General features: G+C 37.3%; 2 protein-coding genes and 1 non-coding gene across 3 annotated transcripts; 1 reads left to right on the plus strand and 2 right to left on the minus strand.

Moving 5' to 3' along the window:
* Positions 1-572: 572 nt before the first annotated feature.
* LOC18608832 (integral membrane family protein) lies at positions 573-2242 on the minus strand. Its single transcript, XM_018116609.2, has 5 exons — positions 1910-2242; positions 1435-1798; positions 1201-1271; positions 939-1037; positions 573-826 (listed from the first exon to the last, which is right to left on the minus strand). The coding sequence occupies exons 1-5, from the start codon at positions 2162-2164 to the stop codon at positions 719-721; spliced, it is 897 nt and encodes a 298-aa protein (XP_017972098.1). The 5' UTR covers positions 2165-2242; the 3' UTR covers positions 573-718.
* Positions 2243-2431: 189 nt separating this feature from the next.
* On the plus strand, positions 2432-2512 carry TRNAL-AAG (transfer RNA leucine (anticodon AAG)). The gene has a single exon. It is a non-coding gene; the product is annotated as a tRNA-Leu (tRNA).
* A 4017-nt stretch (positions 2513-6529) lies between these two features.
* LOC18608834 (ethylene-responsive transcription factor ERF113) lies at positions 6530-9901 on the minus strand. The gene is made up of 2 exons (XM_018116550.2): positions 9267-9901; positions 6530-7703 (listed from the first exon to the last, which is right to left on the minus strand). Exons 1-2 carry the CDS (start codon positions 9409-9411, stop codon positions 7138-7140), a joined length of 711 nt encoding a protein of 236 aa, XP_017972039.1. The 5' UTR covers positions 9412-9901; the 3' UTR covers positions 6530-7137.
* Between the last annotated feature and the right edge of the window lie 2279 nt (positions 9902-12180).

Genomic DNA, 12180 nt, shown 5'->3' on the forward strand with positions numbered 1-12180 from the left:
AATGAGCTGTAGCACAGTTCCCTTACATTCCACTGTAAAATAAATTTAAAATATTACTATAAGTAACTATTCCTAGTAAATATTTAAAAGCAAAATAAGTTTATAATTTCCCTTTTCAGTAGGCACAAAGTTGAAAAGATATTCAATAAATGAAAATAAAAGGAAGTACTAACTTTTATTTTTACTACTCATTATGGTAACTAACATCTCAATTCTGAAGCATGCTTCACTATTTTCATTACAAGTTAGTAATAATTTTCTTCTTCATTAGCATTAGTAATAATTTTCTTCTTCATTAGCATACTTGGTACAGGGTTTCCTGTTTCTTCAAGAACAATATCCAGATATTGTCAAACCCTCTGCAGATGGCAACTGTCACACTAATAAATATCCTCTTCGATGTTATTCATGTAGCAAACTACATTCATCAAAAGGACCATGTCCTCTATAATTAAAATTCTACAATTCTATACTTGTTGTCTGTAAAGGGTATAAGTATTTGGTTATGTTATTTACAGTAACAGCTATTTTCACACATTTATTTTCAAGATGAAGTGAAGACACCCATCATCTGGAGGCTGAAAAGTTTCCATGCTATACATATATGCTAACTAAAGAAACATCACACGCAACATTCAGAGGAAACAAACAAAATTATCTACCTCAAAACTTTTTTCCTCATTTTAATTAACACAACGTCCTATTTAAGTGTGACTTCTTAAGTATCCGACTGCAATTTCTGTAGCTCAAGTTTCTCAGCCAAGGCCTTCTTTTCATCCTCGGGAAGAGAATTGAACATGAAGACAGATTTGTCACCGATATCATCCTTGAATGCGAACAAGAGAGCATTAGAACAATGACATTTGTTGTTTCATAAAACAAAAGCTAATCGGCTTGGACATGCCTAAACATTAATATTTGATCAAGTAATAAGGTACCTTAATGGGCTGAGTAAACTTCCTTCCAGCAAATATAACAAAGAGAGCCATCCAGGAAGCCAGTAATGTAAGTTTCACTCCATCATCCATCAAACCAGTCTGCATTTCAAGTACAGCTCGTCAGGAGCTTCATCAATCAGAGCTCAAAAGCTACAATAATTAAGATGTTAAACAGTTTGATGATCATGTTGTCAATCAATACACTGACCCGAGCCCCAACAAAGGTAGCAAAAGTAAAAGTATCAAGTTGCAAGATAAATACCAGGTGCCCAAGCAGAACTGTCGGTATAATGAAAGTTAGAATACCAGCTTCCAACTTCCCATAGCAGAGGCCTGTTTGCAGATTAAAGCTAATGATATAAGAATGAGCTGATAGTGTGTTACTAATTCACAACAACACACTATTAGGCAATTAAATGCACATATGAAGTCAGAACATACAATTTCTGTAGTAAAGCTTGATTGAATGAGAATGGGGGCTTGACTATGACATTACCTTCTTTGAAAACAAGTCCTGTCAATGAAGCAAAGAGAGGGCCGACAAACCAGACAGCCGTCGGGTTATCAACAACATACTGCACCAAGTTCTCCCCAGCTGGTTGAGCAAGTGCTATGTACGTTGCCAATGACCCAACAACACCCAGTGCCCATAATGCTTGAAGGGTACGTTTAAGCTCAGTTACATAGATGTGAATCAAATATAAGGATAGGCCCAGTCCACCGGCACCAATCAGGTAAAACAGATTAAGATTTTGCTCAATAATTTCTTTCAACGCAAAGTTGTCAGGCAAAATTGCAGCTGATGCAGCAATTACAAATGATGAAGCAGCAGTCACTAAACCTGATCTGTACAAGACAACCTGCCAAGTTCCAGCTTAAGATAAGGTAAGGAATTATTTCATTTCGAATAAGTTTCCACAAAATTTCACTAATAACTTAGGATCTACAGCAGAGACAAAAAAATTCATTACCTCGCGGACGTCTTCAGGATCAACGGTCCAGGGGCCAAAAGCGCCTTGATAAACCGTTCGATCAATGGACCCCTGAGAGCTTTCACTCACAGCTTTGCACGTTATCTTCCCATTTCTAACTCCAACCTTAAACAACGATGACGATGAGTAGGAGGATGGTTTCTGGGAGCTTGTTGAGGGCTTAACTCGGGATTTGGTAAGTGTGGTAGGAGGCGCGACTAAGGTTGTCGACAACACGCGCGACGCCATAACCATGCGGCTCGGGCTTGCTCGATTTCGTTCTCGTAATTAATTAATTTTAATTTTTTTTTCTGGTCCTGTAAACATTTTGATATCACGCCGGGCCTACTGGAGTTGTTTAAAATGTGTTGCTACTGGCTGTTGAATGAATTGGATAAATCTAGATTACATTCCGTACTTGTCTGTTTCTAACAGCGAGTATTCGTATATTACACTCGCAATAAGATTTTTCTTTTTGTTAAAAAAATATCATTAATTTCTGGTAGCGATATTTTAAATAGTGTTGAGATGGCCGAGTTGGTCCAAGGCGCCAGATTAAGGTTCTGGTCCGAAAGGGCGTGGGTTCAAATCCCACTCTCAACAATAAATTTTTCTTAAAATGGGCTAACCGAAGTTTGTTCAGAGCCCATCCGTAATTGGGTCTTCAAATTCATATGGCCATCCTTAATTGTGTGTGCAAATTCATGTACGAGCCTGGGCCTACAAACTTAGCCCGTGCACGGGCTCCATCTCCACAGTACATCTTGGCAACATAGAAAAAGTTCATTTTAATGTTATTTCAGGGCATACAGGTAAAGTTTCTTTTTCCTATGTTATATTATTGACACCATATTTTGAAAGAGGATTCGGCTAATGGTGCTATAAGCAATTTTTAAAATTAGTTAAAATTTCTTTTTAGAAATATACTTTTTTTATTTATTATATTATTCTCATCAAATTTAAGAACAGACAATATAGAAATTGTAAGTTTTGTTTATAAATGTTATCTTAACAAGTACATATAAATATTCTTTAACATTTTACCTTTTAAAGATTATTCTGGGAATCATTAAAAATTTTCAATATATATATATATATATTAATGAATAAGGGTATGGCATTGGATACAAAATCAACTCGTATAAGATTGGACCAATATATTGATTGTTTTACCTGGGTTTGTGTGTGTCACAGATTTTTTTTTTTTGCAATTAAATGGGGTGTATAATAAGTTAAATTTAAAGACAATTGTTAACTAAATATAATGTCATAGGGACTTCAGGTGCTCTATTTTGGATCGTATTAATTGGTTGGTCCAGTAATAATATTCCTTAGGATGTCTAATTCTGTATTCAATTCTTCTTATCCGTCATGATCAACTCACCAAATTAAAACATTCTCAATTAGAAGGTGAACCACTATGCTGAGATCCCATCACATTTTATCATTTTGGATCGTTGGATATGCTTCAACATTTTTGGAACCGTTAGATGCTTTTGCTGCTGCGGCAACCGGCCGGGACGAAGGTAAATCAGCCCGAGGAGTTCAAAAAACACAAACAAAAGAGAGACGGGGAAAGAGGGGCAGTACCGACAGGCGTTAGGGTCCGGCCACCGGAGCAGTGAAATCCGACCGGTCTAAAACTGTATCCGTCATTGTTTGCTTTTGGTCTTCACCAGAAAAAATCTCAATTAAAGTGGTCACCGAAAAGAAGGCCCAAGCTTTGACCACGACTTCACTCGTATTATTTTCCATTTCATGATCAAAACGACGCTAAAATCTATCCTCTCAGGCTCAAATTGATTCACTTTCTCCTTTCCATTTTGTCACGCATGTCCTTTGCAATCATCTTTTTATGATTTTTGTTTCGAAACCCTTTTTCCCTCTACCGCACGATGAACAGAGAAAATTAAATTTGTTCGCCACTTTTGCAGAAAACAAAAAAGAGAAAAAACAAGAGAAGCCCACACCCCACCTAAAATCGTTTTCCATCAAATCAGTTGCAGAGAAGAAGAAGCATAGGCCAAGCCTTTCATGTGCATGCGGGCAGAGCCTGATATTTCCAAAACGCTCAATAGAAATCAAGATGGATCATAATTGTACTTTTCTTTGATGGAGGGCGAGGGAATCAAAAAGCAAGCAGGCAAAGAGCCGAAGCCGCAAAATTTGACGTCGGGAAGCCGAAAGCACGGTACGCCACGTCACGATCGATAAAAATGGTCCCCTACAAAAAAGGCTCTTTCTTTGTCGTGGCATTGGGAAGAGGAGCGGCCCATCACGTCATATTTCACGCGGCTTACGTTGGGTTCTTTTTTGGACTTTCAATTATTTATTTATTTTTTTAAAAAAGAAGAAGCTTCGCTTATTTTTGTCGGCTTGTCAGTTCTTGGGCTTTGGACGATCTGGGGTGGCCCACTAAAGTTCGCTTTCTGGAGCAACTTGGCCAAGGCCCACTGCTGCTTCTGCATGCGTTTTGCTTAAAGTTCATCATCAACACCGAGGACGCTTCCGCCAAACACCAAAAAAAAGGAAAAAAAGAACAAGGCTAAATCCCCACCACTTTCAACTCTTTTAAAGATCAATACAAACAATGCTATACCTTAGAAAGAGATTGGGTTCGGACCCGTGTCCCAAAGCATGCAAATTCTGTGCTACGATATTATTATTTAATATTGAAAGAATATTCTTGTTCAATGTTTACTTCACTTCCAACCTTTGGTGTCTGGCAAGTGTGTGTCGTGTTGGCCCACTTTGGTAAAGAGGAACAAACGAGTCACGGGACGGGACAAAAAACAAGTCACTGCCGTCCAATGTGGGAGGGTTTAAAAGGAATATTTAAGGTAAAGGCATTAGTTCATGCATGAGGATGATGATGCTAATAAATGGGGTAATGGCTTGTTACTATTTTGGTTATGGTTTTTATCAAAGAAACCATGATTAGTGGACAGTTTTTGATGAGGATTAATATGTCATACTGATTTGATTAAAGGAAAAGCCAAAATGCAGGCGCCATCAATATTATATATATATATATATATATATATATATATATAGATATTCCTCCACATATCTTTGACATATACTGCAAGTCACGCCCCCACCTTTTGATTTTGATTGACAGTAAAAACGTCATGAAATGCGACCAAGATTTTTGTTCTGCTTCATCATAATCAAGACGGTGGCTTACTGATTGTTCCTCATATAATTATCGCAGTTGAACGCTTGTATTAGTCCTCGTTGACATGCTGAGCCTTTAGCTCCATTCTCCACCGCACTTCTTTGCTTAAAAAAGAAAGATACTGCGTACGAGAAAATTATAAGCCAATGGGAAATGCCAATGTTTGGCTCCAAATTACTGCTTTTATTGTCCTTTTTCCCTTGTTCGCAGAGTTGCTTTCAAAACCCATCTCCAATGTGACGACCACGTTCTATGGATAAATTGCATACCCTACATTTCTATTACTAGTAAATAATTGAAACGAGTTGGCATAAAGACTTTTCGCTTTCTTTTACTCATACTCTTCTTCTTCCTCGACTACTACTACTACTACTACTAATCTTTTCTTTCACTCTTTCCAACTACGGCCATGTGTATCCAACCAATTAAGTCAAAACTAAGATTTGCTTCACCCTATCTTATTCGCCAAGTCCAGACAACCGTTGATTTGGTTAACTCCCGAGGTGGTGCACAGTCAAGAAAGTCAACTACCGCACATGGTGCTGGAGTTTTAGCAGTGGAGGAAAAATTAAGGAATTTTAAAATGAAAAAAATATTTGATATAATGACAATGTATAACTTCTATACATTATCAACTTACTATATCTTCGACACTTTTGTTTGTTTTTTTTTTTTTGAAAAGCAATAGTAATATTAGTTATTCAAAAAAGAAAATTTAACAGGACTAATTCTGATGTACAAAACTGCAGAACTTTTCAAACAAATGTAGTAAAAATCCAAACTCAGAAGGTCTCAGGAAGCAAAACAAATACAGAGAAGAGGTAAACAAGCCTCAATCTTTCCAAGCCCAGAAAATAATGAGGTATTATTTTCGAAAGAAATAAAGAGTTGATATTAAAACTTGATTTCATTTTGAGATCTTATTAATCTTTTATTTTTTTCAAAATAATATCTGTAAAAATTTGATAACTTGTCCATATACAGAAATGATATATTGTCAGTACATCACATATTAATCTTTTTAAAATATGCATAAACAATGGAGTATAGAAATTCCCAATGCATGCAATCCCTTTTGAAAAGAATAATCTATTTTCTTGATTCCATTTCGCTTGTACATCTCATTAAGGTCATGGATGTATGATGGTGCATGCTTAATTAGTATAATTTTATGTTGAGGTCTTGACCCTCTAGAGAATTGGATGCGAAGACCGCCACCTTAGCTCAAAAAGGATTAGGTAAAGACTACCATAATAAGCTGAGAGAAAACAAAATACTACCATAACAATAAGACACTTTTCCACAAAGTTAAGTGTAACTTTATCTTTTGAAAATTGGAATAAAAGAGCAAAAGACAATCACAGGCGTGTTAAAATATAGATAAACTCATTTGAAGGTTACAAATATATACATATATATATATATATATCTAATCACAAGAATGATAAAGGGCAGTCCTTTTATTCTACAGTACATTCTCCACTACATAATTAATTAGTACCATCCCTCATAAGAATCAGAACACAAGTGGCTTAGAATACTTGAAAAAGACATTAATTAAGCAAACTCATGATCTCTAGCTTACAATCAAAAGAGCTATAACATGCTCAATTTAATGTTTGATCCAACCATTCCTTTTTAAGGTGGAACGAGGAAAGAAGGGAAAAGATGAGAGAATATTAAGAAAAGGAAGTGCAAGGGCTAGACGAGCTCCCAGTCGCCGAAAATTACTTGGAAGCTGACCTTTAACGTCTTTGTCCATGTTGCTTCTTCTATTCAAACTCAGTAGGCCTCCAGCTCTAAAAACAACAATAGATATAGTGGCGGTGCTACTTGAAAAGGTGCTCATAGGAAAATGAATCATGCACTTCCCACTAACCAATTCTTCTGTATTTCTAACTCATAATATTTTGCAAGGAGTGCCACCAGTTGGAATCATGTGTTGGAAGTAACAAATGGGAGTGCTTGCGGCATTATCCTATTGCCTAATATCAAAATGGTAGCATAGTAGAATTTTCAATGACCTCTTGATATAGAACTCGAAAAACAACTACTCGCTTCGGTTACTTGGATCAGAGTCCTTCCCATATTGCTCCGGATAATCAGAACCAGAAGAGCTCTCATACTTGGTTGAAAATCTTGTCTGGTCTTGATGGTGGTATTGTGATGAGATGTTGGGTGACGCCGCCATTGACGGAAACTGTGGAGATAGAGGTTCTTGATTGAAGAGATTTGAAGTGTAATAAGAGATATCAGCATCATTACTACTTGAAAGTAGTTGTGCGTATTGAAACAAGTGGGGATATGAATCCTGCGACCATGATGGAGGAGTAGCTGCTGGCGTAGGATTTTGGTCAGGACGGACAGTACTTGAATCTCCATGACCCGTGAAATAGCTTACCTCCGTATTCCCTTGAACTCGTTCAGGAAAATTTAGTTTTGCCTTGGTTCCTTTGAACTTAAGAGCAGCTCTATCATATGCAAGGGCTGCATCCTCAGCTGTGTCAAAAGTGCCAAGCCAGACTCGGGCTGCTTTCTTGGGGTCGCGTATTTCAGCTGCCCATTTGCCCCATGGCCTTTGCCTCACTCCTCTGTAATGTCTTCTCCTTGTATTTTCTTCACATACGGAAAGCCAATGCATGACATCGCATATAAATGCCACCAAATTATAAATGTCAAGAAATTTACTCATAGCCTCTGATTCTTCAGCATTTAGCAACATAGATAAACAATATAAAATTTAGCTTGAATTATGAGTGTATCTGAAGTAGGAAAAATGAAAAATGACACTGTTAATTAGCAGACTACGATTCGATGCATGAACTAAAGTTTATAGTTATATATATGCTATTATGTCCAAGTCTTTTGCATGGTTTTGCATGCAATCACGACACAAAGGGCAGCAAGAAGTGGTGGGGGCATTAGGCAGTGCTCTATTTTATAATCATATATTAATGACATTATGTGTGTGAAAGTAGAGTTTTATGTCCTAACTTGGTGATCACAGTTTGTTTCCTTTTCTTCCCTAGTGGTCGAAATGATACACTATAGTTAACGAAAGCCTTAGGGATAAACACGAGAAAGCGGTTGGTACTAAGTTTAATACTAAAGAATAAACTGCACTTCTGATCCGTGGTTTCTGACTACCATACCTTTGGCAAATGCATTGAAAAAGAAGGAAAGATGCATGCAATCATGATGGTTCAATGTATTTTGTTTCCCTATACTTTTCTTCTTCCAATTAACTAGCTAAAGCTTTTAAACGACTAGTGTTCTAACACCACAAGGACTTAAAAATCGAGTTTACTAGGCATTGTTTTGGCTTTAGTGGGGTTTAAGTGTCCATCTTCCAAGGCCACAAGTCCAAGGAATGATGAAGAAAGCGGGAATTGAAACCCAGATTTCTTGGTAGAATAATAGAAACCCCAGTAGTCAATTTTCAAAGTTAGGCAGAATTTTAAAGCAAAGAATGTAAAGATTGGTTGCTCGGTCAAAGAAGAAAATAAAATGGAATGAGAGTATCCCACGCAAGGGACACTGGCCCTTCTTTTTCATAATTTTGACAATCAGAAGCATATAGCTTAACCAGTAGTAACTAGATAACAAGAAGCTATCTCGCTGACTAGCTCGCTATTCGACCAGAACACTTCCACTACAAAACAATAAAATAAATAAAAGGTTTGGTTTTCGGTCATGTGGGAAAACTTAGAAAAAGCTTGGAAGAATGTCTTGTGCAAACACAGTACAATCATTTATTTTATAGACAGGGGCAGGGAGAGAGGAGAGACACTTCTTTACGGAAAGTAGCTGGAGCCCCTAGATACATTGAACTTGACTAACCCTAAATTTCCATTTCCGTCCTGACGAGTTACACACTAAAAAGAAAAGAGGTAAAATCAAGACAGGTAGATCTCTCTCTCTCTCAAGGGGAAATTTTGAAGGCAAACAAAAAGGAAAACTTAAGATAGAGATAGATCACGACTGCTACGACCAAACAAAAGTTAATATCCGAAAGACGGACAAAAGAAGCACAACCAGCAAAACGTTGACAATCGATCTTTAACGAGTACTAACACGTATTCTTAACTGCTTGCTTTTGCTTACAGAAACAACCCTAGCTGGCTACCTTACCATTAAAATTTAATTAAAGAGATGATAGTCAAAGATATATGTATCTACCTTGATCTTGAACAGGTTGAGGAGGGTCAGGCTCTTCTTTCACCGCAGATTGTGATAAGGGCACCGACGATGGTGTGAAACTAAGCTGCTCATCGCTCCCGCCGGTTCCCATCACATGAGTAAGAGCTGTAACCATGGCTGTCATATCCGCTGCTTCAGGCCAAGAAGTTGCAGCATAATTTTCAGCTGCAGCTGTGAAGTCATCACGTCCTTTGTCTTTCTCCTCCGATGTTTCGGATGGAAGCGGCCGTTTTCCATGCCTCCGATCCACCTTTTCTGAAAGATTTAGAAAACTAATAAATACTGATATCTATTCTGCAAATTTATGAAACTGCTTTGTGATGAAGACAGGGCTAGCTGGCTAGCTAGCTGCCAAGGTAATGCATATGAATTGAGAGAAGTTGGGGAGAATAAGACAGGGAAGTTGAAGGATCGGATCAAAGAGTGTGGGGGTGTAATTTGGGTTAATATATAGGGAGGAAAGTAGAAGAGGAGAATAGGGTTTTACTAGGACTGTGGATTGCAGTTGTATCTTTATTTATTTTTTCTGGGTTACTATAAATGTTTTTGAGATCGAGAAAGTTTGAAAATATTTACTCAAAAAAATGCTCCCCCACTCCTGTGTTACTACTTGGCCGAAAAGAGAAATTTGAACCCAAAAATTAAAATAAAGGTAAAGGGGATACGTACAAAGGTGACCCGACGGTGCACATGTTTCTCACGTGCACGCATCTTATATTGGGTATTGACATGTGGTCGGATCCATTATTTGTGTTCAACACGAGGGAGGGAAAAAATTGAAAAAGGGAAGACATCTTTTTTTTCCTTTCAAACAAGTCCATTTTATTTATAGAAACATAGCGTGTCCAACATAAAGAACTGGAACAACAGCACAAACCCCAGTTGATGCTAAAACAGCCAAAAATAAAATTACAAACACTATGCAGCTCGTTACATCATAAACAACAAGGTAAAGGTCATGAACAGAAACATCAATCCTAGTGGGAATCATGTCACTCCGAGCCCCTTTTCACCAACATACGCTAAACATATTAGGTCTATCAATCCCCATTTTTTGCTACAGAATCGATGAAGCATGTGGCCTCCCTGTAAGTGACTTCTCTGATCACTCTTTGCAAACTGTCAATGTTAGCAAACACTTTCCACATCCCCTATGACTATCATTCCGTTTAGATATCCATGATAGAGCAACACAAATATCTAATTCTAACACCAAAGATTATAAACGTTTCCATGAATAGGAAGTAAAAAATTGTAAGACAGTTTTAATTGCTAAAATTTCAGGCTCACGTTCACCCTAGGGATCAAAGAAAAGGCTTACCACATACCTTCGCTATCCTTAAGGACACATCCACAATCTGCCGATTCGAGCTTATCTTTCACAGAACCGTCAATGTTAAATTTTAACTTATCTTCCTTTGGGGTAATCCAACAAATCCCTCTCTTTGGCTCTTTTGTTATCAAGGACCTTTTCGACATCCAATGCATGGCACGTCCACCAACCAACTTCCGTTAAAGCCCCTCATTCTCTATTGCATTGATCTAAAACTTCAATCTCATTTTGATCATGAAAACCACCTCTCTCTCATTTCTTAGAATTGAATATCAAATAGTTCCTAGCTAACCATAATGACCACACCATAGCCTTCACCATTGTCATCCACCTTTTTTGCAACCAATTGTTTGTCATAAGACCTTCACAATACTTTATCATTTTCGAGATTGATGATAACATCACCCGATTATAACCCCACCACTCAAAATCGCAACACCATATTGTCCCTGAAAACTAACACGTTAAGAGCATGTGTACACACTTTTCCTCTACAACACCACACCAAGCACACATAGAGTTCTCATGATAAAGGAAATACCCCTAGCTTTTAAGAAACTTTTTGTGGGAATGCTCTCCAGTAGCACTAACCACAGAAAATATTGTATTTTAGGGGAAACCATAAATTCCCAAATTGAAGAGTACCACATTATATTACCGCCTATATGAGTTTGCCCACCGAACATTGCCATCACCTTTGTAATTGAAAATTTACTTTTATTGTCTAATTCCTCTATGGAAGGGTCCTTCTTATCATTATCAATGTAAACCTTTTGGAAAGTAGTTAACAGTTTTTAAAAATCTCTTTCTTTCACCCAAAAAGAGGACGCCTAAGTCAAACTCCCACTTCTCATATCCCACCTATACATCTTCCATTATAGCTCTCTTATCTTTCACTATGGCGAAAAGTCTTGAAAAGATCTCTATTAAGGGGGAGTTTGAAACCTATTTACGAAACTAAAACAAAATGAGACGTCCATCACCCATTACCCACCTATAACTCTCCATGTTTACTACTTTATCAACCCTTTCCAAATCTGCTAAGCAGATTATATTTTTTTCAAATATTCGATATCTTACCCTTGTGGTGACAGAACGATAACCAACTCAAAACACATTCACCGTATTTCTCACATAACAATCTCCTCCAAAGAGTATTATGGTCCTAACGATACCATTACACCATTTACTTAATAATGTCACATTTTTTTTGCACAAGATTAACAACACTTAAACCTTTTGCCTTTTTTAGTTGACACACTACCTTCACTTCAATTTGGCAATCCTTTTATTGTTTTTCTCCCCTTTTCCACAAAAAAGATCTCCTCAGTCTTTTCAGTTGCTTAATCACTCCTTTTGGCGCTTGAAAAATAAAAAGATAGTATAAATGTAAAGAATTCAATATTGGGTTAATCAATGTAATGAGTCCACCAAATGATAGGTATTGATTTAGCCAACGTACCAATTGATCCCTAAACTTTTTCAGCACAGGCTCCCAAGTCTTCATGCTCCTAGGATTTGCACCAATAAGGATTCCCAAATAGATAAAAGGAAAGGAAT

Source organism: Theobroma cacao, chromosome 2 (genome assembly GCF_053813885.1).
Source record: "Theobroma cacao isolate CCN51 chromosome 2, ASM5381388v1, whole genome shotgun sequence".
Taxonomy (NCBI): domain Eukaryota; kingdom Viridiplantae; phylum Streptophyta; class Magnoliopsida; order Malvales; family Malvaceae; genus Theobroma; species Theobroma cacao.

What these genes read in the sequence shown, in the direction of transcription:
- LOC18608832 (XM_018116609.2), bottom strand. Translation starts at nt 2,164, where the DNA reads ATGGTTATGGCGTCGCGCGTGTTGTCGACAACCTTAGTCGCGCCTCCT. An exon ending in CAGTTCTGCTTGGGCACCTG is followed by an intron (nt 1,038 to 1,200) that starts GTATTTATCTTG and finishes CTTGAAATGCAG; the next exon opens with ACTGGTTTGATGGATGATGG. An exon ending in AGTTTACTCAGCCCATTAAG is followed by an intron (nt 827 to 938) that starts GTACCTTATTAC and finishes TTCGCATTCAAG; the next exon opens with GATGATATCGGTGACAAATC.
- LOC18608834 (XM_018116550.2), bottom strand. Translation starts at nt 9,411, where the DNA reads ATGACAGCCATGGTTACAGCTCTTACTCATGTGATGGGAACCGGCGGG. An exon ending in TCAACCTGTTCAAGATCAAG is followed by an intron (nt 7,704 to 9,266) that starts GTAGATACATAT and finishes CCGTATGTGAAG; the next exon opens with AAAATACAAGGAGAAGACAT.